The 27,906-nt window shown below is 35.9% G+C and overlaps 2 protein-coding genes across 11 annotated transcripts; one reads left to right on the plus strand and one right to left on the minus strand.

The window, feature by feature from the left end:
* The first annotated feature begins 801 nt into the window (after window positions 1-801).
* Window positions 802-8,331, plus strand: MPB2C (movement protein binding protein 2C). Of its 2 annotated transcripts, XM_088849026.1 has the most exons (6): window positions 802-1,148; window positions 2,000-2,083; window positions 3,788-4,126; window positions 5,080-5,301; window positions 6,870-6,919; window positions 8,094-8,331. In XM_088849026.1, the coding sequence occupies exons 1-6, from the start codon at window positions 996-998 to the stop codon at window positions 8,134-8,136; spliced, it is 891 nt and encodes a 296-aa protein (XP_088705152.1). In that variant the 5' UTR covers window positions 802-995; the 3' UTR covers window positions 8,137-8,331. The 2 variants fall into 2 exon arrangements, with proteins under 2 accessions (XP_088705152.1, XP_006844060.1); XM_006843997.4 differs by lacking the exon at window positions 8,094-8,331 and having other exon boundaries at window positions 6,870-7,137.
* A 1,003-nt stretch (window positions 8,332-9,334) lies between these two features.
* Window positions 9,335-27,006, minus strand: GEK1 (D-aminoacyl-tRNA deacylase). Of its 9 annotated transcripts, XR_016042157.1 has the most exons (11): window positions 24,872-26,098; window positions 23,309-24,711; window positions 19,969-20,149; window positions 18,603-18,745; window positions 14,217-14,280; window positions 13,806-13,858; window positions 13,557-13,612; window positions 13,180-13,235; window positions 11,816-11,921; window positions 11,244-11,432; window positions 9,335-9,588 (listed from the first exon to the last, which is right to left on the minus strand). XR_016042157.1 is itself a non-coding variant. In XM_088849028.1 (10 exons), the coding sequence occupies exons 2-10, from the start codon at window positions 23,453-23,455 to the stop codon at window positions 9,501-9,503; spliced, it is 996 nt and encodes a 331-aa protein (XP_088705154.1). In that variant the 5' UTR covers window positions 23,456-24,711; window positions 24,872-26,098; the 3' UTR covers window positions 9,335-9,500. The 9 variants fall into 9 exon arrangements, 5 of the variants coding, with proteins under 5 accessions (XP_088705154.1, XP_006844059.1, XP_088705153.1 ...); XR_016042159.1 differs by lacking the exons at window positions 23,309-24,711; window positions 24,872-26,098 and adding an exon at window positions 26,636-27,005; XM_088849028.1 differs by lacking the exon at window positions 13,180-13,235 and having other exon boundaries at window positions 11,816-11,890.
* Between the last annotated feature and the right edge of the window lie 900 nt (window positions 27,007-27,906).

Raw genomic sequence — 27,906 nt, forward strand, 5'->3', positions numbered from 1 at the left:
AAGGTGCACCTCAATATTTCATTAGAAGAAGTTGTCTTGATGTCAAAAAATCCTCCAAACGATAATCTCGACCTCAGGATATATGGACATGACAAAAAATAGTTTTAAATCTTAGAAATAATACATATTGTCATGCATTTTTTGAACCGTCAATTTTCCAAATTTATAACTGTTCATCAATTTGATCAATCCATACTGTTTTTGAAGCTTTAAATTGTATAATTAGAGATCTTTTTTTTTTTTTATCAAAAAGATTTTAAATACGAAAACAATATCTTTCAATACTATTTAAAGGTACTCTTTATTTTGATTGTTTAGAACCTCAACCTTATATAAAGGCCACCTTTATAATTAAAAATAAAAATATCGCTTATGGCTATCACGAAGATCTAATATTGAAACCAAATTTCTGGATACTATTTGAAGGTGCATTTTACTTCGATGGTTTAGAGCCTCGGCTCTATACAAACCGCACCTGTTTCATAATGCCAACGTTCATTTATCCAAGGTTTTGTCCTCAAGGGTCATTTGACCAAAAGTTAAGGAGAAGTAAGCGCTTGCCCAAAGTTTCAAAATTGAGGTTACTCTTGTAATAATTTTAAAACAAAGGAGCATTCTTGTTCATCCGGCTTTCTCCGCAATCACAACTTCAACAGCACTCCTTTCTCAGCAGTTAATGCGTTTTTACTTCTGCAAAAAAAAAAACGCTTTGAATTATCAGAAAGCTCAGTGATTTTCACCTACATTTATTTGCACTAGATTTTGCTAGGTTTTTTATGTTTTTTCTTCTTGGATCTGTCTCTCATCGCGAAATGTAGGATCGTAGTAGATTTGTATGGGGTTTTCCAAAACACCAGTTTTTGAATTCCCAGAAGTGCCATGTGATCTAGTTTTGCCTCTTTTGCCCTGGAAATTTCTGAGGTTCTTTCTGGATCTCACTTCCATGGACAAATTCTAGGGTTTTTGTTACTTTTTTTTTTAGGGTTCTTCTGGTCATGGCCATGGAGCAACAGTATTTCAGGGACAACAGTAAAGGATGGCTCTCTGAGCAGTCATCCCCTACTTCTACATCCCATCCTAATGGAAACGTGGATAGAGTTCTATTCAAAAACCTTGTGGAAATCGTACCTCTTGTTGAGTCTCTTATGGTAAGATTTGCCTGCATTTTTTTTTTCAAGTATTTTTTCTTTTTTTATGGCCGTGTTTGCTTTTCTTTTGTGGAAGATGAAGATTGGATTTTTTTTTTTTTTTCTTTGAGTAATTTAAGAACCCCTTTGAACAAGTCTTAGCTAAATTCTTCCTTGTTTTTTCACATTTTTTGTTATTGCTACTGTTTCATTTTTTTTTTAAATTTTTTTTAATTTATTCAATAATCATGGAGGTTGTTATTTTTTTTTCTTTTAGCTACCCATTTTCTAGTTCGGATATCCTATTCTTGAATCTTTAAGGTAAAAGTTTTGTGTGTTTTTTGTTAGTCCTTTCTGCTATCTTCTACTGTATACAAATATAATGAATTAATGATAAAGATGGTAGTTTTCCTCTTTTTCTTGAACATTCATTTTTATCTGGTTCCACTTAGTGATTCTTTTGCGGTGAAATGTACCCCATTTTGTTCATCAACAAACAAATTACCCCTCAATTCCGTACTTTCTCTTTCATTGACACTGTGAAGAAAAAGTAATGAGAACAAAGGTCATTCATAGTTTCATCATCATGCTGTTTTAGCCTTTTAGTGTTAACGAGTTTGAAATGAGGAGTGATTATAAAGTTGGGCAAGAACTTCCTAGTTTCATGCTATTCTAGATTTACCACTTTGATATGAAGACGGGCTTTCTTGCAATTCCTTTTTTTGCTTTTTTCTTTTTTGTTCTTTATCCAGTTTGTTCTAGATCATAGAGGCATGATTTTTATCCATGTTAATCAGGAATTATCTGCGTTTGATGTTACTTTCTCAGCTCTCTTTGGTTCTTGTGTATTTGATTTTGTAATTTTATTGCAGGATCGTAGACCAAACTCATCATTCACGCGCCGCTCTTCTCTAATATACACACGCACTCCATCCAGAGATTCATACACAAGGAAGGTGAGAAGCATATTTGGAGATTGTATTGTGCGCTTTATTGATTGAATTGTGTTTTGCTGCTCTTATTTTTGTGCATCGTGTTTATTACTTCTTGTAAAGAATAGGATGCTGGCGTATGATGATCTAATATTCTTGTTATGTTTGTGATAATTCTTTTGTGGTCATTACTTTGGGATCCAGGATTTGTGGGAAATATGGTTAGTTACTTTAATCTTGATGCATGACAGTGATAGGACATGACTGGGTTCTGATGAGATTGAATGGGTTGAAATGTCTAAATCCATGAATCAGCCTTTTAGGTTATTGTGTGGCGAAATATTTCAATGAGCCATTGATCTAGTTGGTTCTATTGTGCAAATTAAAGCATTAATGGTTTTCTAAGAGAAAGCATAGTTAGACATGTTCAGGCTGGTCATTTACCTGTTTGAAGCTTGACTGCATTAGACTATCCCCAAAAATTGTGTGGAATGGGTGCGCTATTTTTTTCCGCTTATTTGAAGCTCGTTTTCTTTTCAATATATCACAATGAAAATTATGTTTGCTTTAGAGCGTTTATCAACAATCAATATACAATAGTGTCAACAAGTTCCTATTTTAGTTCCTTAACAGCCCAAACATCAGAGGACATCAAATGGATGTACTCTTCCATCCAGTGTTTAAAAGCTCAGCAAGTCTGACTTCGACTTGCCCTAGTTGCTTAGAACCACCTCCCTGCTGGTTCTGGATAAGCCAGACTCCTAGACTGACCTGATTCTACACCAAGTCTGTCTGAGCCTTCAAAAAATCCAGCTGGTATGCTTCAAAAAGTGTGGTTTGCAAAAAACGGGTCTCACGAGCTGACTTGGGACTCTCCTGAGTCACTCGGCTTGGGCCCTGCCTGGTTTCCTGTTTCTAAAAAAGGAAAGTATATAATGAGGCCATTTACCTTTGGTACGAGGTGGTCACAATTAATCTTGACCATTGGATGTGAAATTGGGTGGCTGCATTTATTTCATGGACCAAGCTCAAAGTTCAAAAAGAAATTTTCTCAAACTTTGTGACACACCCAAGCTATCAGATTTCACATCGAATGGTTATAAGTAATTGTGACCACCCTATACCAAAGATAAATGGTCTCATTGTATACAAACCCTTCTGAACACTGCTTCCATTGTGTAGTTAGACTATATGGGTGTATTCATCCAGTTTCCTATAATGCAAAGACTTTTGGTTCTGGTGAGCTGATCGTTTATAGTAGTTAAAATGCAATCTCAATCCTTTGGATGTTGGAGGCTTCTTTAAGGTTCAAAGGAACATGAAATTGTAGTTTTATGTGAGGCCTTTGGTTTGGGGAATATGAGAATAGCTTAAGGTCAAGTTCTGCTCAAAGCTTGTTAACCATCTATGGCACTCCTCATGGTTTGTTGGTTATTGTCTTCAATACTAGCCATTTGATTATTGGTGAGTGCCTGAGGACTTGACGAAGCACCCTTACCTTTCACTCAGTAGTTTGGTAATCGTCAGAAATTATATCACTGGCATCACATAGAAACTTAGTATTTGGACATATAATTTACGTTTTACCAGTCCGATCCCAAGGTAGATATTTCTCTATGTTCATTTGTTTTTGAAGTTTTTGATTTTTATCTGCCTCTTATGACCATATGTATTAAGGTGGAAGTGATTAGTAGAAGACAATTCTAATATTTGTGTTCCTTTCATCAGGTGGTTGAGCCAAAGGGAAGGAAAACAGTTCAAGCCACCTCTAAATCAAGGAGAGAACCAGGGGACAAGGGAGACAATTGTGATGGCGGTGCTGATGAATTTGTGATATCATCAAAGGGACTGGTCTCTGATAGGGATAGAGAGGAATTACTTCTCCTAAGGGAACGGGTTGAGGAGCTACAAAAGAAACTATTTGAGAAGGATGAAATTCTAAAATCTGCAGAGAGTTCTCTGAACCAAATGAACTTGGTCCAGGTATCCCTGGATGAACTGAAACACCAGGTTGAGGAAAAAGACACCTTCATCAGATCTGTGCACCTGCAACTCTCTGATGCAAAGGTATTTAAATTTTTCCTTTGTTGCTGCTTTTCATTTTTTGTTCATTTTCTTATATTTAGTCTATTTAAGTTTCATTCACAATGTCAGTTTATTCATTAGAGCATCGATTGGTCATACCCGCCTACTGATCTGTCATTATGGTTCTGGTATCTAGATTTTCTTTTGTGATTTTGAAATCTTCAGTTTACTATGTTGCGGCTGGAAATAACTGCACTTACATTTAGCTGTTATACCAGATTGTTAGTGATTTTTGATCCTTCGATTATCTCCCCAGATATGCTTTTTAGGTTTTTCAGTTCCTCGAAAATGGCTTGATATATATATATATATATATATATATACAGCCAATGCATCGAATTTAGCATTATTTTGAACTTGTGCATAATATCCAGCAACAACACCTTCCTTTTCACATTATTGATATTGTGGAACTGCAGAAAAGCTAAGTGTAGTGAGTTTTCAGTAATTCCTTGTTCCTAACCATTCATAGTACATGGAATATTGTAAGTCAGTTAACTGGAGAGTGGAGATTATTTCAGATATATCCTTGACCTTAACCAACCAAAATGCGTGAAATATTCAACTTTCTTGGGAACCTGATTTGATGCTGCAAACACAAACTTCCTAATTAAATGAAAACCTAGTTGAATTTAGATCCTTAACTCTAGCCATTGCTTGACCAGTGGAAATTTTGTAAGCGCCCCGGCAATTGTATCAATTATCTCAAAACCCAATTGCCAGGAGGGAAACACTACATGCTTTTAGCATGTACTGGTCCCAATGTAATGCAGCTTTCCAACCAAGGTGGATCCATATGTGTGTGTGTGTGTGTGTGTGTGTGTGAGAGAGAGAGAGAGAGAGAGAGAGTCTGCTGAAAGAATAAAAAAGAATTACCATGGTGACAAAATAGTAAAACTGATGACGTAAGTAATGCATTGTTCCTTCGTGCTCAGATCAAGCTTGCAGATAAGCAAGCTGTGCTGGAGAAGTTAGAGTGGGAAGTAAAGACGTCAAATCGTAAAACTGAGGAGCTTCGTCAGCACCTAGACTCTATGCACAATGAGGTTGGTACTCTCATGCATATATTCGAGACTGCAGAGGAGAAAGACTCGACAGTACTAATTGACGATGATGATTGGACGATTGATGACTCCTTGGATCTGCTTCCTGCTATGGTAAGCTTGTCGTCTTCACACAGTTCTGTTTTTCTATGTTTTCAACTTGGAAGATTCACTTTGATGATTGTATTTGGTTGTTTTCCCATCCACACTTCTCATCGAAGATATTTGCATAACAGGTGACCTTTAAATTAGATATAAATTCTTCCCATATATAAAGCTGATAACCTCTCAAAACATCACAACCCATTCAAAATTTACAAAAAAATATAGAATCAGTTTTGAGAGGGGGCATTCATATTATATATTTTGTTTGTAAAATATAGAAAATATTAAACATATCCAAAAGTTTCTAACATTACCCAAAATAGTCATGCTTGTTTTTGGATTTAGTTCTCAGTGTTCTCTCTTCAATTTTCTTAGTGTTTTTTAGTTATCACTTTTTATTTGTTCTTGGAAATGGCCATTCGAAGGGACATCATTGTGGCTCCCCCGTTGTCCATGGTGGTCGATTTAATTTTCTACAATCCATAAAAAGAGAATCCTAAGAGATCAAGCCAAAAATATCAGAATGCAAGGAAAATGAAACAAGAACGAGATAAGAGCTAGACGAACAAAAAGAAAAGGAGAACAGGAGTTTGGAAAAAGAAAAAAAAACCAAAAAAGGAACTGTAGAAAAAGAAATAGCCTAAGTAAGAGTAGGAAGAAAATATTAAAAAGCGAAATAAATAACATAACAAAAGTTCAGGAAAAACTCCTTTATTTTCATCTTTGATTACTTCTTGTCTTCAAGCCGTTTTTTTTCTTTTGCTTGATTGCTTGTTTAATCTTCTTTTCAGCTTGGCCTAACTTGCACAGAGAGAGAAAGTGGAGTTATAGAAATACTGAATTAGGTTTCCTTGCCATACTCTCTCATTCCCATTTTAAAGAGATAATAAGAAACTCCAAAGTCTCCTTATTTGATTATCTTCATTTCCTATGTCATCCAATTTTCACATAACTGATATCCTCTGGTAAATGCTGCCAAGTTTGGTCCACCAAGCACATTGATCATCAAGAGGCACAACTAAAATTTTGTAGACTTGTAGTTGTTTCCATCTTGTTTTTGTATTTCACATGGAGACCCCCAAGCATCCTTTGTTTTCCACAGAAGGGATCTATTTATTAATTTGTGTTTCTTAATTTTAATGGCTCAAAAGTAAAAAAAAATTGTCCTTATCTTCTTGCTATTAAAATTAAGAATCAAGAGCAATGTGAAGAAGATACCATTTTTGATAAAGTTGAAGTCGAAAATTTGAAATGTATATGGAGGCTGTTGAGAGCTGCCTGCCATTGATCTGTTTGATTAGCAGATTGGTGGTAGGTACGATGGTTGCATCTCTCGCTCTCTCTTTCTCTCTCTCTCTCCCTGCTCTCTACCCCCTCCCTCCCTCCCCTTTTGTTTGTGTATGGGAGATTAAAAGATCAATGTCTTCCAGTGTCACCTCTGGAAAATATTTATCCTTCTTAAGTAAGTATTAGGTTGTTATCACCATTTTCATCATAATTCACGAACCAGGGCGACCTACTAAATATAAGTTGTTTCTCTCTCTTAAACCTGGCTGTGATTTTCCTTTCTTTTCCAGGAACCCATAGATGATAACCAGCTACATGCCATGGAAGAAGCACGAAAAGCGTACGTAGCTGCCTTGGCTGTTTTGAGAGAGAACCCAGATGAGTCTTCTCTTGCATTGGCAGCTCATTCGAGATTAGAGTTACACAGGCTTCTCTTCCCAGAAAAGCATCTTAAAACTCAATACCATGATTTGTGTGTAACATACTAAGGAAGCACCTAAATATGAGTTTGCAAAAACTTCTGTTATGAGATCAAATAGAAAGGGATGGTTTAGAATAGTCTGTGTTTGTGGTTTTGGGGCGCCATATTTATCATTGTTAGTAATGTTGTTGTTTATTGTATATATGTTATGTTTTTATCTCTAACAATATGGTCTTGTACGATGAACTTGGAAAGAGCATAGAACCCCCGCATGAGAGATTCTTTTCCACTGAAAGTAAGAGGTTTCTAGGGGAGTTATATCAAGTTCCATTGTTGGGAAATAGAGAATATTTTGGACTGGGATATTGCATATCAAATGATTCAGGAAATAAACAATCTCAAAAAATATTTATTTTGAGTTCTTGGAGTCCTAGATCTATTTTCCGCTAAATAGATGATACGCATTCATTGAGAATGGCATCATTTTCTCCTCATTTTTTGGGTGAATGCAATATTTTCATTTAATTGTCTATATGAGATACACATATGCTTTCTAGGTATTACTTATTTTAAGTTTAATCACCTCGATGCAATATTACCTAGACATGGATGTGTATTAGTGTTAATCTGACACAAATACGAGTATAAAAAATGCTAACCTTAAAGCTGATATTTCAAACACGAGATGTTTGTATATGATTTAAAGAAATATGAGGAGTGAGATTTTAGGTGATATTTAGGCACTTGGGTGTTAAGTTTGAAGAAGAAATATTAAAAAGTATTTTTCTATAATGTTTAACATGGGTGTCGTGTATATTAACATTTGCAAGAAAATACAAAACACTTGTCTGTGTTACATAGCCTAGATGAAACCCCATGGTTTACACTACAATTTAAGCTCAATGCCTCTTATGATCAATTTTCAGAATCCTTGTTCAAATTTTCAATGGCTAACAACAATTAATGCGGTAAATAGGTTCATCGTGCCGTTTTACTGCCATGGCAGACCCCATAAAAAGGGGATCATGCAAACGAGTAACGACCAGGGGCTGCTTTAATGCTTTCCATAACTTTTTCTTGCCCATGGTTGCAGGTTGCCATTGAAGAGCAAGTTCATTCTTCGCGTACAACAGTAATTCGAATGTCTCCCTCTCTCTATTTGATGATCATAGGACATTCTTTTGTGATCAGCATCATCATCATTCAAGCTGTATCCCAATTATTTAGGATTATTATATCCCACTGTCTTTGATCTTTTTTTTTGTTTTATTTTTTGTAAGCATAATTCTATCCCTGAGTTTATTAGGTTGAATGTGATGTAATTCTAGTAAGAATGGAATGAAATTTTACTGTTTCTCGAAAAAAAAAAAAAGTTCCACCATTATGCTTTATTGAAACTCATATCCTTAGTGACTATAAATTTCCATATCTCTTCACTACTTTCGTATATGTCCTAGCTTTCTCTTTGCCCTTTTAGACTCTTCCACTTAAACCAAATATGCTCTAGTTTACGTTGTAAATAGCTCGTCCTACTTTGATCTTATCGCCTATCAGAACAATCCTAAATTCCCTCGTATATATTTGTTCTGAATTCTTTCAATTCTTATCTTATCACTCATTCATGTTAATATTCTCATCATAACTACATTCATCTTATGGATATTTTGTTTCTTGACCGCCGAACGTTCCATCCTATAAAACATAATTGGTCTTACATGTCTTATAGAATTTTTTTTTCAGTTATATTCGTATGCTGCGATCACATAAAATTTTATATTCACATCTAAACATCACCCACCTAGCTCTAGTGCCATGTACAGAGTGATAAATATTCTATAAATTGAAGGGCTTATGCCATGACACAATCATAGAGTGGCCAAGAGCATTACACGTATATAATCCAACATTTTCAAGTGTATTCATTTTTTTTTTTTGAAGCACCTAGATGAGGTATATGTGTGCAAAATTTAAGTCCATCGGACCCTTATATTTTTCCCAAAAAAGCGAAATCCTACCAACAATGTTGGCTCTTAATTTCTGAATTTATATAACCTAGTGAACCTACAATATCATTTTCCTTCTTTCCTTCTTTCCTATTTGGACAAGTAATATGGGACCAACATTTATTTTATTGTATTTTTACATTAATTAGTTGCCAATTGGTGTAAAAAGATGCACCAAGACCAATTAGTATGAAGATATTTCTACACTCTGCCACAGGAGAATTTTTTCACGTAAAAATGTTTTCTAGAAAACATTCACACGAACTAAACATGTCTTTATTAAAGTGTTTTTAGTTGTTCACTTAAAAGAATTGTGTTGCATTTGTTCCTATTTTGAATTGCATTCTAGATTTCAATATTCAATAGCCATATACTTCCTGCAAAAGAGGAATCTTTGCCATAATTAGCACGTAAAAATGCAATTATCAGAGGATGATTTACAAAATATAATATTAAAAAAACAATATTTTTTTTGGCTTAAAGAGTGTCCTCTGTAATCAGAAGAAGTCTTCTGCCTTCCCAATCTTTATATTCTCTTCGGCAAGGAAGCTTGTAACTGCATTTCTTTGCCCGCTTTTGAAACTTCTGAAATACGGAAAATATTCATTTCTCATCTTCAGTTCTTCACAATACCAATAATATTCATAAAATTCATGCAAATTCTCTCTCTCTCTCTCTCTCTGGTTAGTGGCTGGGGTTCCAAAATATAATGAAAATTCAAAATAAAATGCCACCCAGAAAAATACTAATCAGAAACGAAATTCCTAAATCAAATAAAAACAGCAAATTCCTATGAGTCAAGCAAATTCTTTTTTTGACGTTTCACTATCAGCAATATTCCTATAATTCAAGAAAAATGTTTTCACATTTCCATAAAGGTAGTTGGATTGGGAAAAAGTGTTTAAGAACTCGCTGAGAAGGGACTTGGCCCTTGGCTGAGGCAGCCGAGTTTTGGACTCGGCTGAGTGCAAGTGGTCCCGGTCATGTAAGTCGACTCGGCTGAGTTCTTAATAGGACCAAAAGCCCTAAATAAATAAAAAAATAAGAAAAATATGAAAAGACACAATAATGTAGCAAAGGTAAAATAAAACCCAAAACAACCTTAAAAGTTCAAATAACCTTGAAAAGGTCAAGAAAAAATGGATTAAAACAAACGTGTGGTTTGTATAGAGCCTGGGCTCTAAACAATCCAATTAGAGCCTACCTTCAAATAGTGTCGAGGAATGTGGTTTCAATACTGGAAATCATTTTGATAGTCTTAAAATATATTTTCATATTTACTTATAAAGTTTAAAGCATAAAAAATAGTGTAGATCGATGATATTTATGAAAACTTAAAAATCTTTAAAATTGACGGTCAAAAAATGCATTACAAAATACACTATTTCCAAAACTTGAAATCAATTTTTTTCTCATGTCCATGCATCTTGATGTCGAGATGATCAATTTGATGATATTTGAACATCAAAACAACATCTTCTAGTGAATGTTTGAGGTAGGCTCGAATTTGATTGTTTGGAGCCTCTACTCTATATAAACTTTTCCCTTAAAACAATATTTATAGTCAGTGACATTTACAAAAATTCCATAAAAAAGAAAAATTTTAAAATAGGGATTTAAAAAAAATTAGTTACCAATCTTTACCAAAAACATCCAAATCATATACAAAAGTTTATACAACAGCCTCACATTTTTTACAATTTTTTGGACTTTTTTTTTAAAAAAATTTGTACCGGAGTTGTAAACACAATGCAAGGCAAGTCACTCCCCCGAGTCCAAGTGGACTCGGGTGAGTCGGATAACACTGTTGGAAAATATAATGAAAATTTCCAATAAGCTCCATAAGGAAAAATACTTGCCGAAAACACAATCCCATCTGGAAAAAGGACGTATGAGAATTTCTCAGCCGTTATTGTACCCAATGATTTAGCAATCTCTAGGTTGTACAGAAAATCCTGTAGCAACATTGCTCTTTGTTGTAAAGTCGTGATTTCAATCTGTTGAGGTCTAAAGATGGTAAGGAATTTCAACCTTTTCCATAGCTGCTACAGTTTGAGAGAGAGAGAGAGTATTCTCTGCCCTTGTAAACCATCCAATGCTTCCGAAAATCGAATAACATAGATTACTTGCTAACCCATATCAAGGGAGAATGGACTGGCGCACCCATGTAATTGTGTGACTAATTATTACAACCTAGTCACTAACAGTATCTTCTTATACTACATCGAAGGATAACTTACTTGTTATCTAGATGTGCGACAATTTCTCCTCCAGGAAAAGCCAGTTTAGTAGCTTCGTGTGCGACTTTGATAGCTTGTTTCCATGTTCCTCTAACACCAGCTGCACAATTGCTTTCTTTTGAGGGACCAGGATCGTCCATTGGCAAGGAGTAACCTGAAAGCAAGTGGCCCGCCCATACTCCATCTTTCCTGCACATTATCATTAGGCATATGGTCAGAGCTACTTGAGATAGCCAGAAAAACACATATCATCATTCTTGTTTTATTATTATTATTATTATTATTATTATTGCTGACCCCAAATAATGAGGATAAAGCTTGGATGATGATATTATAATAATAATAATAATTATTATTATTGGTTCTCTTTCTTTTCTTGGGGAGCGGCGGAGAGAGAGAGAGAGAGAGAGAGAGAGAGAGAGAGAGAGTCCAGACCATGGTAGGGAAATCCCATTCTTTAGGGCTGTGGAAACAAGTAGGAACCATGGTCCACAAGCCAGGGAGATCTAAGGTAGTTATTGGGTCATATTAATGGGACATAATAAAATCATATGAAACTTAGTTTTACTTACAATACGACATCCATGTGGCGAGGTGCATAGTGCCCACCTCCTATTCCCAGTAGGACTTTGTTTCTTGCTTCATTCCTGAAAAGCTAAATAGCGTTGATCTTGCAAACTGGAATTATCAAAGAAAAAAATAATTGAATTCATCTTTCAAAACGAAAAATTACGCAAATATTGATGATGAAACACTTGATAATTAGTTTCAAGTTTCAAGATAAGACCTGTGCCCTTTCACAGTGGCACCATAGTCTCTTTTACTGGAAGATCTTAATACAGTAATAGGGCTTTAGAGATATTTCTAGCCCTCAACACGAAGAAACATGCAGTAAGGTACCCAGTACAAGAAAAGGGCAAAAAGAAAAACACATGTAATGCTTGGAAGAACTCAAACAATGTCTCTTGTCCCTAGTTATTTACTGGATTCTTGAGTATGGATATATTACCAAGCTTAAACCAGATTCCCACAATTCTTGTTATAAATACCCACACGTGAGTGAAACTTTGCACATTCTTCATAATATATGGCCACACTGTCCATGGAAATTTAGAAGGAGATATCTTTGCAATGTGTTTTACAGATACAGGAACATGAATTCTAGCATGTGAAATCAACTTGTATCTTTGTTAAAGTATATAAGTAGCTACTTGTATTAAAATTAGATGGAAACAAGAACTACCAATAAAGGTGAAATCTGAGAGGGCCATATATATGCCGTCTCGATGAAACTAGCATCTTATAACTGAAGTAATAGGCAAATATTGCATTATAAGTGAACAATAAGCCTTCTAGTACTCTGGGACAGATGGTACCACTGGGGAGAAGATGAGAGAAACATATGGAAGTTCCTCAAGGCAAAGAAAGAGAAGATTTCTCAGTTCCGTGTAGGCCTTAGAAACAAGGAAAAAGTTTACCTAGAGCCGAGGCTCTAAACAATCAAATTAGAGCCCACATCAAAAATTTCACGCAAAAAGGTTGTTTTGATGCCCAAATATCCTCAAATTGATCATCTCGACATCAAGATGCATGGACATGAGAAAAAAGTAGATTTCAAGTTTTGGAAATAGTACATCTTGTAACACATTTTTGGACAGTCAATTTTTAAGATTTTCAAGTTTCACAGATCTGCTCAATCTACACTATTTTTAGAGCTTTAAATTTTATAATTAAAGATAAAAATATATTTTTAAGGCTATCACAAAGATTTTCAGTATTGAAACTACATTTCTCGACACTATTTGAAGGTACGGTTTACTTTGATTGTAGAGCCTCGGCTCTATACAAACTGCACCCTAGAAACAATGAATTTGATGGTTTTGTAAGACACTTTGGAATATCATTGCCCTCATTCTCTTTGGTATCAAGGTAAGACCTTTATGTCGACTACAGTCTTGCATTCGCATCTCCATGCCTTGAGACTCTGAAAACCTGAAAATTCAAGCCTTCTATTGAATGGAATGATTCACAGGACTTTCGTTGTGAGTGTTATGAAATATTGCATTTTGCTATTGAGAAAATCTTGCCAGAGCTGTTTCCTTGCATTAAAGTGCAACAAAGAAAACATAATTTTTTCAATATTTTTGGTGATACATTAAAAGCTTTCACTATGACGATAAACCTTTAAATTAAGAAGCTGTTAAACCCAAGAGACAAAAGGTGCCCACTGCAAATGCTTTCTTGGCATTCCTAATTTACTTAAAAATTCTTAAAATGATTAATACTGATTCCAAAGGAAAAAAAAAGACATACCCATTCCAAATTCCGACACCACCACAGCCATCAAGACCCAGTCCACGCCAAAGTAACTGGAAATCAGAAACAAGTGCAGAAATTACTTGAAAAAGGTTTCTTAAATACGATAAAACAAGTTAACACAACATACCATATGTCATATACACGAGTTGATTTTGTAAAAGTTTGTATGCTTTCAGAAAGAGAATAATAAGTGAACTTCATGATTATTTGCCACAAATAAGTTAATGATGCTTAGGTACCAACCAGAGCAATGGCTTGAGCAGCATCCTGCCTCTTCCAATATTCTTCTGTACTACCTACCATAAAGAAACAATCCCATCAAATAAAATAATTACATCCCAATGATTCCAAATTCCAGTTATGTTGAAGTTTAGTCTCTTTTTAAGAGCCTCCAAATTGTCATTTTGCACATAAACCACACTTTTCCCAAGGAAGGGGACGAATGTAACATGGTAATGGAGGTAAACCATTGGTGCCTGTGCTTTGTCTTTTCTATATTAATACAGCTCCATCTTTTCCAATGCTCAAGTTTCTTTCTCTGAGTAAAGATTACAGTTCACCAAAATAACCACATGCATAACGAACAAAATGCAGAAACTTAAAGGAAAAAGCTGAAAAGGTGCATTTGTATGTCAGTCATTAGCAAGTACATACCAATTTCTACGAACATAGTTGGTGCGGTCACTACAGGACCGTGATGCGTACCCTCCAATGTAACCTACACAAATCGAAAATGGAGAAATGAGCTCTGCTCATTATTTCAAGACATATCGTTTGACATTAACAGATATTATTTGAGGTTCAAAGGGCACACATCCATTATGATTCAAATATCATTGGAAATTGGACAAAGTGCCATTCCATGGATGACTGCAAGAAGTGAGTGAAACCACCAAAATGTTAATATGATACCAATGTGAAATTCATTACCTCTTAGAGCAGAAACATTATCTGTGATCAAATGACCACTATAGAAATCTCTTTTCTTATCAAAGGAAAATGAACCACATATTTAACCATAATAAAAGAAGAGGTCCCCGTGATGCTTTGGTTTCTTACAACAATATACAGGTAAGAATATTATGTACACTTGTGCTTGATGGTATTGGTCAATCAGCTCACCATAGATATTCATTATAATATTGAGGATGACTAACACACATTATGTGAGTATTAAGTTCTCCATGGTGCATCTCATGATGCCTTCACAAAGTAGAATTTGAAAATACAACTTAGACAGTGTTTTTTTCGTCCAATTAACATAGGCCGTCCATTTTGGTGAGATGCTTAGATCTAGACCTTAGAAGAATCTATTTTCTTTCCAAATTTTTTAGATGACTTTATTATTATTAGATTAACAATGTTAAAAAAGAAACAAATGATTTTGAATTCATAAAGGCCTAGATCTTGAATTTCACCAAATGGACGGTCGAGATTCATTGTTGGAAGGGACTCATTTCGACCATATATAGGGTGCAAATTATTATTATTATTTTCAGATTGATTATTGAGATAAAGAGAGTATGTATGCAAAATTTTGGGTCATACAAATACCACAAATATGGTTTTCTAGAAGTGCAGTTCCATTATATTATAATGGCATGGTGACATGATATATATATATATATATATATATATATATATATATATATATGGAAAAGTCTTAAAAATGCCATAGGGACACAATGAATAGCGTTTCACCCCGCAACGGCTCTCGTAGAGCTGCTGCAGTTTCCCGTATTTTGTGTGAAAAATCCACCACACCGGGCATGGTATGTCCGTTTGTCTGGTGCGGTCGATTTATCCACGCCATTCAAAAAAATCAGTTGGTGCCGAGCCTATGGGCAAAAACACTATTCATTTTTGCCCATAGGCATTGCATAGTGGCTTCTTATATATATATATATATATATATATATATATATATATAGGGAAAAGATGGGATTACCCCACTAGCTCATATGAACATAAAAGCCCAATGTCTTCTGGACCAATCTGACGATCACAGATGCACGGTAGTGTTTGAATTTTAGTTTTTTTTTCTACAAATCCAAATCGCTTGAAATTTTAGGCGTGTATTCATAAGAAATAATTGAATCTTCGAAAAATATCAAAAAAATATTTTACATAAAATAAATTGACCAAAATACCCCCGAAAATTTTTTTGGGGTAGTTTGGTCATTTTGTTTTTTGCGAATAATTTTTTTTATATTTTTATTAGGTGCGCCTTGATGAGAAGAACACACACTTAAAATTTCAATTGGTTTGGATTGGTAGAAAAAATAAAATAAAATTCAAGTACTACTGGACATCTATGATCGTCAGATCCGTCTAGATTCAATCTGGGCTATTGGGCTCATATGTTCACATGAGCTAGTGGGCTAATCCCATCTTTTTCCATATATATATATATGTATGATTTATGTTAGGGTACTCACATTATGAAGTAATTTATCATTGTACTCAACAAAATTTGGACACTTATATATCCTTCTTTTGTACATGGAGTTTTTTTTAGTAAGAGTATTTTTGGTCATTTGGAAGGTGTGATGTCATCTATATGGGGTGTGACAACACCTACATGGAGCACTAAAAATACTCCATGTACAAAACAAGGGCATAGAAGTGTCCAAAATTTATTGAGGACAATAATAACTTACTCCATAGTGTGAGCATCCTAACATAACCCTATATATATATATATATATATCTATAGGGTTTATATAAGGTTGCAACCTTAAAATCTTAGGGTACTTCTATACATGGAATTTTTTTTTGATGGAAAAACTTAATATAAGGTTGCAACCTTAAAATGTAGAAATAAAAGTGCTCCTCAAAAATCCATCATAAAATTATGTTTGGATTTTGGAAAACCCTCTAATTGATCATCTTGACATCGAGATATATGAATATGAAAAAAAAGAAATTGAGTCTGCGAAATAGTGTATCTTGCAACACATTATCTGAACCGTCCATTTTCAAGATTTTCATGTGTTTATAGATCTACTTGATTTGAACCATTTTTAGAGTTGTAAATGTTATAATTAGAGATGAAAATAGATTCTCAAGCCGTCCTAATAGTTTCTTATATCGAAATTGTATTTATGATAAAATTTAGAAGTGCGCCTTAATTGGACTGTTTAAGGTTGCAACCTTATAAAAACCACAACTTTTTTTAATATACTCAACATTTTTGGACATTTATTACCCTTACTTTGTAATATAACTTTTTTCGAGCAATGACATTTTTGGTCATTAGGAGGGACAAAATAGCTATTTCTATAAGAAACTAGTGGCATTCTATTTGTGGTTAAAAAACAATTAATGGTCCATGTGGTTGGTGTCACACCTCATGTGGATGATATCATTCTCTACTATTGTTAATAAATATTTTTCTTTCTATCGAGATTTCCGCTTTACCCTTAATTAATTAACTAAAATAACCCTAGGCAAAAAAAGTTGCTACATGTAGGGTAAGGGTATCAAGTGTCCAAAAATGTTGAGTACATTGAAAAAATACTCCATATGTAGGAGTACCCTAACATTATATATATATATATATAAAAGGAAAAATTTTAAAAATACCTATAGGCAAAGTGCTACAGTGTTTCGCCACCGCCACAGACTTGCTATGTTCGTCGAGGTTTATTGAATGGACGCGTCGTCCGTTGTGGTTCTGCGTGATTTTTTGACCATCACGGACCTAGTATGTTCGTGATGGTACCGCCCCAGACATGCTAGGTCCATGGCAGTTGAAAAATGCATGTCGCCCGATTTTTTCAGACGGTGATGAGCCTATGGGCGAAAATACTAATCATTTTTGCCCATAGGCGTTGCGTAGTGTCTTCCAATATATAATATCTTCTGACAGAAGGTGATGCCAAAACACTAGATTTGCCTACTGCAAAAGTAATACTCCAAAGCAATGGTTTCATAGGGAAGACAAATGAGCAAGGAGCAATTGAAATTGCACACAGACATGTGATACATGTCACATTTGCTAATAATTATGAGGTATTTCTTTTTTCAAGCTATTTCGAGGATGTTTTGCTAACATCCATGCAAATAAGATGAGTGGTTTCAGACATCCCTATATATCATAAGTCATCTTTGCTTTCACTACCTCTCAAGCATGAAAAGCATTTATCATTCAAAGGGTGATGCCCAATGCACAACATGTAAACTAAAAAAATAAATTGAAGTTTAGTTTCTTTTAGGAAATTTTAGCATCTCACCCTTATGACTGCAAGCTATGCATGAGGCAGAATCACTGTTTACAAATCAGCACATAAGGCTCAACCTACCTCTTTCCTTGTGAATTGTAATGAATGTTGATAGTTCAAACTAGCCAAAATTACTTAAAATTAGAACTACTTGTAGTTTCTCTTTTTGGTAGATAAATACAAATAAAAAAGAAAGTATCAATGAGTCACTAGAAAGGACTATAGGACAACCTATGACACCTGAACTACTGCTCCATATGGTCTGAGGCCCCTGTCAGAAATAGCCTTTGAGATTTTGGGGTAATCGAGCAAGGGGACGCTTGGGGACTCCTGAGTTAATGTACATTCCTTTGGTTGATCTTAACAGGTTGGTTAATAATTATATACATGGAAACAGGATTGTGGTCTCAATTCATTTCGTGATCAACCATCGATAAATAACATCAATTTCATATCCAAAATATCCAGGAATCTCGCAAAGCGAGCCCAACTTCCTCAAAATCACTATGGGCTAAATTGACTGGAAGATACACCGCATTCAAGCATACAATAGTTTGTATCTAGAATAGTTTCCATGAAAAACCAGGTTCCTTTCTCTAAGAAGTTAATTGTTTTAACCAGATATAGGAATTTATAGAGCATTAATTCACAGAAATTTTAAAAACTATTAGCCACATATGTTAGTCGTTTTAACCAGATATAGGAATTTATAGAGCATTAACTCACAGAAATTTTAAAAACCATTAGCCACATATGAACTGAAAAGTCAATTTGTTAGAACTCATAAAACATAAAAACAAGGAAGAGGAAATCATACCTCAAACTCAGGAGTGAGGTCATGACTCTCAGCAACCGATTTTAGAAGCCTTAACCACGGTCCTATTCGAGGATTAGGAGGGGCTGCCCATCCAGGCTTTCCACCGGCAGGTGGGATCTCATTTTCTCGCAAATGGGGTGCACCTTAATGATATCAAAAGTAAAAAGATGGAATATTAATTACAGTAAATGTTTGGAGTAAATAATAGAATGTTTAAGCAACTGACGTGGTGGGCATCAAGAAATAAATTTAAGTACCAAAAGACAAAGCCACATAACTCTAGGCTTTGATGCTACTCCGCCTAAAAAAACAGAGAGCATTAATTACAATTTCATCAGGAAAACCAGCTCCCAATCAAAAGCTAGAGTAAAATGAGTGGAACCAAACAAGGTGAACACAGGAAACCTTAACAGAGTCTAAATCAAAAAGAATGTTTCCACATTTCAACCTTGATACTTGTTGGGTGAACTCAACTCAAGACCAGACCAAGTGATTGGTAGAACTTTGTAGTACACTTTACTAAGTGTTAACAATCACAAATCTAGAACCTATCTGCACTTTACTAAGTGTTAACAGTCACAAATCTAGAAACTATCTAGTTTAAGCACAGGCAAGGGCCTAGGCTGGCCTGTAGGTGAATTCACATCCTAGCTCCCAACTTGGCTGTTCTGGAAAGTGGGGAAAAAAAAAAAAAACAGGTACACCCAGGCTCTAATGTCTATGCATTCTCTTGCATATCACTCTTGGGATAAATATGGTGAATATCTAAAAATTAGTTTATGCATGTAATCTTTACTCCTTCACAAACATATATATGGAGCATATAGCAAGTCAAGAATATTATCTGATCCCTGAAGAAATATATTTATAATAATTAACTAAAAAAAGAAATACACACAATCACGATATTGAGTTTTGTTCTAGTGTTTTCTGGGTGACTAAAGTTGAATATCGTGTATTTATATAATTAACGAGTAATCCCACCAAGAGTTCCAGACACCTAATTAGGTAACTTATATTTCTAAGTGAAGCAAGGCCTCTTTCCTAGTTGACACCTTACACCTGTTATGACCCATCACTTAATGTACTTGCATAAGATTCAACATCTCTCAATCATTTCCCAGGAGTTGTGACCAAAGTATCAACATGACTTTACGAATCCCATTATCAGTGATCACATCAGTAATTACACTCATCCTCAAAAACATATAATAATCACAAATTACCACATCTTTATTAAATAATAAATCCCATTAAAAGATAAGCCACTCCTACAAAACCACTGCATGTTGAAAATCTATAATAATATATGTCGACAGTGAGTCTTGCACCTTAATGATCACGCAAAAACATTGTAAATGCTTACCTATTGGGTGAACTGTAAGTGCAGGTCGGTTGGAAACTGCAGTATGGCGGCTAAGAAATATGACTTCATCGACAACCTCTCCAGTGATGTTCTCCCAACGCTTATCGAGGTTGTCTTCAGCCACAATACTGTCATCATGTTTCACTAGTCTCACATTACCATTAACAAAACTTGGAATATCCTGTCCAAACATAAAGTTTCAAGGTTAACAACATTAGGTAGTTTGGGACTACTTTAGCAATGAACAACTTCTCCAAGCTAAGATCTTCAGCTATTGATACGAAACATAAATGCGAGATCAGAAAATAGATATTTAAGTACATGCATAGAGCTACTAAAAATATCATATATAAAACGAGTTAATATTTGTATGTTCGTTGCGCTGCACCCAATATGTGCAATTCGTTTTTCTCTTTCCCTTTTTATAGATCATGTGCAATTGGTTTTCCAAAGACCAAATGGCTCTGCATTCTCAAAAAAATACAGAAGTAAAAAGGAATTATTATGCCAACAATAACAAAACATTCTAAGATTTTATTAAACCACCCAATCATGTGAACTTTTGATCTTATATGTCGTCATTAGACGACTAAGATCATTGTATTCTTCCAATTTGTAAACAGCATTGTACAATAAAATTGTCATTGAAGAAAAACACATTAATAAACTCACCCACAAGAAGAAAAGCAATTTGTAATGCATTTGCTATCAATTGAGATGGTGAAAGAATAGTTCAAGGACCGCATGAGTTAGAAATTTCTAAAGGGGGATTCCAAATATATGGGATTTGAGTTTTGAAGCTAATGGAAAGCCAGCCATCTCCGTTCCTGATTCATAAAGAAAGCCATTTCCTTCCAACTATAGTTATGCATTTCTCATTGAAATTGAGTTGAATTAGGGCAAGATATATGGGCTCTTTTAGGTTATACGCTTATTCACATTAAACCTTTTTTGATAAACATGAATAAGATGAAGAGAAAAATCAGATAATGAATTAAAAAAAGTGAATTCATATCAGTTCTTTCAAACCAGAGAGGGAGAGTTATGGTGAAGTGCTGACTACGAGAAAATAATAAAAACATACAACAAAGCACAGAGAAAAGAGAGAATTGTGCCAAAGTGTTCATGTATTCTAAGGCAATAGGATTGCGAAATAGGGCACAATAAAATGAAACTCACTCTTTTATTCCAATACAAAACAAGATACAACTGTTTTTTGATAAGGAGGAAATGAATAAGAGGGAATCACTCAACCTCACCTAGGAATCACTAACCACTTGGAGAGGAATCACTCACTCTCAACAAAAGCTCAAAGGCAACTCTCAATTCTTGCTTGTTGGAAATGGACCCCTTTGAGGGTATTTATAGGCTAAAGAAGATGTTTCTAGAGATTTATCAAGAAATTTATAGAGAAGATTCCTAGATACTTCCTTAAACAATAGTTTAGTGCTAATATTTCTAGAGAAGTTTCTAGAAAAGGTTCCTAGATACTTCCTTAAACAATAATTTATTGCTAGATATTTCTAGAGATAATGACTTAATTTGGTTCTAGGTTTTTGTGGAACCTTCAAGAACCTTTCTAGATTTAGGGATGCATCAGTCACCCCCCCTTCAAAAGAACTCGTCCTCGAGTTATCAACCATTGACCTCCATATTTCCAAATTAGTCTCTTTTAATTGCTCATCTGTTAGCCAAGCATCTTCAGATTCAGGTTTGTCTTTCCACCGCACTAGGTATTGAGTGAGTTGTCCTTGACTGGTCATTATATTCCAGGTATCAATGATGTCAAGAATGCACTAATTCTCTTGCACAGGTAATTGTCTCGGACCTCGTCCCAATCAATAGTATCAGCTTCTAAATGATATTTGAATAAATAAAAAATGTTGAAAACTGGGCTGATCCCTATTCCTTTAGGTAACTTGAGGCGATAGGCAATTGTCCCAATGCGCTTCAGGATTCGACATGGTCCTATCTTCCGGTGTTTGAGTTTGTGATATTTTCTCACTGGGAACCTTTCACGACGGAGGTACATCATAACCAAATCTCCTTCATTAAACCCCATTGCACGATGACTTTTGTCAGCAGCAGCCTTATATTGCTCATATGCCTTGGCTAACTTTCGGTGAACATTGTCATGGACTTCTTTCAAATGATCAGTCTGATCAGCAGTATTTGCACTAAAACGTCCAGGTTTGATATCGATGTCACATCCAAAATGTGCAATGGCGTTCGCCCATACACAATTTCAAATGGTGTTTTGCCTATTGAACGGTTCTTTGAACTTTTATAGGCGAACTCAGCTTGTGCAAGCACAGAATCCCATGACCCTAGCCAATCTCCTGTCGGGCTTCGAAGGAGATTTCCTAAAGTTCTATTGACGACCTCTGTCTATCCATCAGTTTGTGGGTGATAGTTGCTTCTGAATTGTAATTGAGTGCCCATGAGTTGCCATAATGTTCTCCAAAAGTGGCTAATAAACCTTGTGTCCCGATCTGAAGTTATAGTTTTGGGCACCCCATGAAGTTTCACAACCTCTCGAAAGAATAGGATGGCAGTCTGAGTAGCATCTGTCATATTTTTGAAGGGTATGAAGTGGGCCATTTTTGAAAATCGATCAACAACAACTAATATAGAATCCAAACGTTGCCTTGTTCTCGGAAGTCCCACCACGAAGTCTAGGCCAACATCCACCCAAGGTTCTATAGGGATGGGTACTGGGGTGCATAAACCAGTATTTTGTGTGCATCCTTTTGCACACTGACAGATTCCACATCTTTCAAAAAATCTTCCAACATCCCTTTTTAATTTAGGCCAAAAGTACCTTTCTTCTACAAGAGCTTGGGCCTTGTTTTGACCAAAATGTCCCCCTAGGCCACCTCCGTGTAGCTCAGAAATGAGTTCAAGTTTAAGGGAACACTCAGGTATACAAAGACGATTTCCTTTGAATAAAAAGCCTTCATGGAGGATGAAATCCAAATAGGCCCCTTGAGTCTAGCATTTCTTTAGGATTTCTTGAAAATAGGGGTCATTTTCATAGTTTTCAGGTAAATCTCGAATCCAACTACCTCATATGTGAGAGTTTCAAGAAGATAGGCCTTCAACTAAGTGTATCAGTGACCTTGTTCATAGTTCCCAACTTATGGCAGATAGTGAAGGTAAACTCTTGAAGATAAGATGTCCATTTTGCATGTCCTGAATACAACTTCTTTTGTGAATTTAAATAATGTAAGGCATTGTGATCCGAGTATAAGATAAATTCCTTTTGAATTAGATAATGCCTCCAATAACGAAGTGCTTGAACAATTGCCTAAAATTCAATATCATAAGTTGAGTATCGTACCTTGGTTGCGTTAAGTTTTTCACTGAAGAAGGATACAGGTTGCCTTTCTTGGCTGAGGACTGCGCCGATGCCATTGTGTGAAGCGTCACATTCCACCTCGAAAACCATCGAAAAGTCAAGTAGAGCTAGTACTGGGGCTTCAGTCATTTTCTTTTTTACGAGTTTAAAACTTTCTTCAGTAGCGTGAGTCCACTGAAACTCTCCTTGCTTCAAGCAATCAGTGACTAGTGCATTAATAGAACTAAAATTATTGGCAAACCGGCTATCGAAGGTGGCTAGCCCGTGGAAACTTCGTACTTCTTATAGAGATTTTGGCGTGGGCCACTCCACAATGGCTTTAACTTTATCTGGATCTACATGAATCCCTTAAGTAGGTACTATATAGCCTACGAAGACTACACGATCTGTCACAAAAGAGCACTCTTCAAATTGACATATAATTTGGCTCCTCGTAAGGCTTGAAAGACCTTTCTTAGGTGCTCCTTATGGGATTCTTCATTCTTGCTATAGATCAAGATGCCATCAAAATATGCAACCACAAATTTTCCCATAAAGGGGCGCATGACCTGTACCATTAGCCTCATAAATGTGCTGGGAGCATTTGACAACCCGAATGGCATTACCAACCACTCATAGAGTCCATCTTTTGTTTTGAAGGCCGTCTTCCACTCATCTCCTGAGCGGATCTGAATTTGATGATATCCACTACGTAGATCGATTTTTGAGAAAAAATTTGAACCGGCTAGCTCATCGAGCATATCATCAAGCCGTGGAATTGGAAACCGATATTTGATGGTGATCTTGTTGACGGCTCGGCTGTGTATACACATTCTCCAAGACCCATCTTTCTTTGGTGTAACCAGGGTAGGAACAGCTGCAGGGCTTATACTTTCTTGGATAAATCCCTTGCTAAGGAGCTCATCAACCTGCTTCTGGAGCTCTTGATGCTCCATAGGACTCATTCAGCAATGGGGTACATTAGGGAGGCTTGCACCTGGCACTGAGTCAATCTGATGCTGGATATCGCTCATTGGAGGTAAACCCTTTGGTAACTCAACAGGGGTCACATCAGCAAATTCATCATGTCTTTAACACCTTCAGTTACACTGTACTCCTCTCCTCTTTGTTCTTTGGCTACTAACCCCTAAATTAAATCTTCGTCTTTTGTTTTCATAAAAGCCTTAAAAGATAACAAGTTGACATTTTGTCTTTGAGAGTTTGAGGGGTAGGAGAATCTTGTAAGGGCCAAAGACATACCTTGACTCCATCTTTAACGAATGAGTAAGTGTTGTGTCGGCCATCATGTACCGCACCACGGTCACATTGCCATGGCCTTCCTAGAATGAGGTGGCATGCATCCATAGGAAGAACATCGCACCAGATTTCATCCTGGTATTGCTTCCCTATGTTGAATTTAACCAAGCACCTTTTATTAACTTGAACTTCACTTCCCCTTTTAAACCACCCAATTTTATAAGGATGTGGGTGCTTTTCAGTCTTAAGTTTTAATTTTTTCTAGACCATATTTTCACAAGACCCAGAGGCAATGATTAGGGTACATACCTTGCCATAAGCAGTACATTTGGTTCGGAAGATGTTTGTTCTTAACCGGTCTTCAGCGGATTCGCTTTTAGGGGCTGTTAGAACACGACTAATCACCAAACTCTCTCCTTCATCGGCATGGAGCTCACTCCGAGGGGAAGAATCGTCATCCTTGTTGCCATCAAGTTCTAGTACATCAACTACTTATTCTTCTCCCATAGGGTCTAGAAGATGTAGTTTCTTCTTTGGACATTCAAAAGTTCTATGGCCCATTTCTCCACAGCTAAAACAAGTGTTTGAAGGATTTCTAGCGGTAGTAGCCTTTGAGGTATTTGCATTATCCTTGTTCTCTACTTGAGGGTTTTGGAGGCTAGTGTTTCGTGGCATACCTATGACAATTTTACCCTTTGAAGCCTTTGATGGGTTCCCTCGCTCTAATCGATAAGAAAACCTTTTGAACTTTTGTTCAGCCTTTAAGGCCATTTGGCAAGCTTCATTCATCTCCCATAGGTGTAGTGATGCAAGCTCATGTTGTAGCATAGGTTTTAAACCACTAACACATCTAGCTACTAATTGTTCTTCACTTTTTGAAACCTGAGCTCGACTTTAGAGTTGGTAGAATTCCTTAGTGTATTATTGCACACTTTGGTCTACCTTTTGTTTTAGATGGTGAAATATTTTATACACAGATTGATTGTAATCAGAAGGAAGAAACAAGGCAGTTAGTTTCTCCTTCATTTTTTACCATGTTTGTATTTTTTCTTTTCCACGCCGAACTCGTTCATTTTGTGAAGTTTGTCACCAAATTAAAGCATGACCCTTAAGCTTAGTGGCAACAAACGTCACCTTTTTAGGTTCTGGTAGATCCCGCCATTCAAAGAAAGTTTCAATACTTGTTATCCAATCAACGAAATAGTTGGGATCGAGTTTACCTGAGAAATCTTCAATATCAACTCGAATGTTTCTATCGCCTCCTTCCATAGCTTTGCCCAACCTCTCTAGGGCTGCATAGCTTTGCCCAACCTCTCTAGGGCTGATTCTTGTCATCCATCAACTGTTTGTACAAATGGATTTTCATCGGCAAAACTAGAATTTTCTTCACTAGAAGTGTTGAAACTCCTCCCACTTCTTCGTACTTCATGAACTAAGTTCTCAACTAATGATTTTAGCTCAGCAAACACAGCCATGGTAGGGGTATTGGTAGCCGCTTGACCACGTCTTGCTCAACCAGCCATAGGGTCGTTGGCTCTGATACCAAATAATGTACTCTAAGGCTGAGAAAAAGGGCACAATAAAATGAAACTCACTCTTTTATTCCAATACAAACATGATACAACTGTTTTGTTTTTTTAGAGGGAATCACTCGACTTCAAGTGGGAATCACTTACCACGGAGAGGGATCACTCACTATTGGCGACTCTCGATTCTCGGTTGTCGAAAATGGACCCTTTAAATATTTGTAGGCGAAGATGTTTCTAAAGATTTTATCAAGAAATTTATAGAGAAGGTTTCTAAATACTTTTTTAACCAATAACTTAGATACTTCCTTGACTTAATTTGGTTCTAGATTTAAGGATGCATCAAGTGTGAACAAAGATAAAATAACGAGAGTGAGATAATTCCAACGAAGTGCGAATTAACAACCAGAAAGCGATCGATAATTCGCTCAAACAAATTGAAAATAAATGGAAATTTGAGAGAGAGAGCGAATTATGGGGAGAAATGGAGCTAGAGAGATAACAGGGTCTGGAATATGAGGAGAGAGAGTGAGTAGTGGCAAATAACCTGCAAGAAAGGACCCGGGCGCCAGTCGGGCATTGCTAAGAGAGCCGAGGCAGGACCAACGGAAGCTGGATCCCGAGTCGTCGCCACCACAAGCGTCACCATTCTCCCTCTCTTTCTCTCTCTACTGTGTGCCGATCCCTCCCTCAGTTATCCCTAAGGAACTGCTCGACAGAAAAGCGCCGCGTTCTTCTAGAGAGAGAGAGAGGGGAATTCTCAAATTAAGTTGCCGCCAGTTCGTGAAAATGTCGGTTGATTCGTCTGAGAGCGTGTGAAGTTATGGAGAGGAATTTCGGCAAGTGGTGGCGAGCGTTCCCAAAACGAACCGGACATGGTCCTCAAGCGGTCAGAACCAGAGTTAGACTAACCGGTCAGTTAACACAACGGTATATTTTTTATAAAAAAATGGGTAAAAAAAATCTCAAAAAAAAAATAAAATTAATAAATAAACGTTTATATTATCTTATTACCTATATCTATCTTAAAAAAAATAAAAATAAACAAATACTATCCCATTAGCCGTCTTAATTCGATTCGATGAACATACGAGGACCATAAACAACATATACTTTCCCATTCCTAATTTTAAAATATATGTATAATGACGTAGAACATGAGTTCAAGACTTCAATTATTCATTCTCCATGGAGGACATAAATATCACAGTGTCTACCAAACGTTCACCTATGTTTTATATATTTTTGTGTATCATTGCAGATGTCAAGTCTCTTATAACTTAGAACCCCAAGTTAACAAAGAACAATAAAGCAAAAAATCTTTTTCGAGTAAAATATCAAATACTGAGTGTGTTCACACTGATGTTTAGTGTTAAATTTTTCAAAAAATTATACGAAGTACAATAAAAAGCCACCAGTTCCAAATTCAAGTAACTGAGTGATTTTTCTATTGTGGTAACTGAACAATGTTTGAGCAAAATAATTTTTTTTTTAGCAAAATAAAGTGGTAAACAAATACTTAAAACAACTAAAAAATCATATCAAACAAATATTAAATAAAAAGTCACATGAAATCTATACACGTGTTCTCAGCAGTAAAAATCCAGCATAAAATCTAGCGATTCGCGGTTGATTTTCAGCTCAGTTCGAAAAACTGCGTAGATGCTCTAATCCATCCAAATCAATCGCCAAATCTTAGATTTTCGATCAAAATAGGACTTTAATGTTGTGACTAACTCCATGATCTACAAAAGCCCTATATTGTTGTTGAAAAAAAACAAAATTGAATCAATAGTATGGTGGATTTTTTCAAACTCA

This window comes from Amborella trichopoda, chromosome 10 (genome assembly GCF_054954075.1).
Source record: "Amborella trichopoda isolate Santa Cruz 75 chromosome 10, AtrichopodaSantaCruz75HAP2 v2.0, whole genome shotgun sequence".
In the NCBI taxonomy this organism is placed as follows: Eukaryota; Viridiplantae; Streptophyta; class Magnoliopsida; order Amborellales; family Amborellaceae; genus Amborella; species Amborella trichopoda.

Excerpts from the sequence above, each read along its gene's own strand:
- MPB2C (XM_006843997.4), top strand. The coding sequence starts at position 996 with ATGGCCATGGAGCAACAGTATTTCAGGGACAACAGTAAAGGATGGCTC. Across the intron at positions 1,149-1,999 it reads CTCTTGTTGAGTCTCTTATG|GATCGTAGACCAAACTCATC; the intron begins GTAAGATTTGCC and ends ATTTTATTGCAG. Across the intron at positions 2,084-3,787 it reads GAGATTCATACACAAGGAAG|GTGGTTGAGCCAAAGGGAAG; the intron begins GTGAGAAGCATA and ends TCCTTTCATCAG.
- GEK1 (XM_088849028.1), bottom strand. The coding sequence starts at position 23,455 with ATGACTGAAGCCCCAGTACTAGCTCTACTTGACTTTTCGATGGTTTTC. Across the intron at positions 20,150-23,308 it reads AAAAACTTAACGCAACCAAG|GATATTCCAAGTTTTGTTAA; the intron begins GTACGATACTCA and ends ATGTTTGGACAG. Across the intron at positions 13,613-13,805 it reads CTGCTCAAGCCATTGCTCTG|TTACTTTGGCGTGGACTGGG; the intron begins GTTGGTACCTAA and ends TCTGATTTCCAG.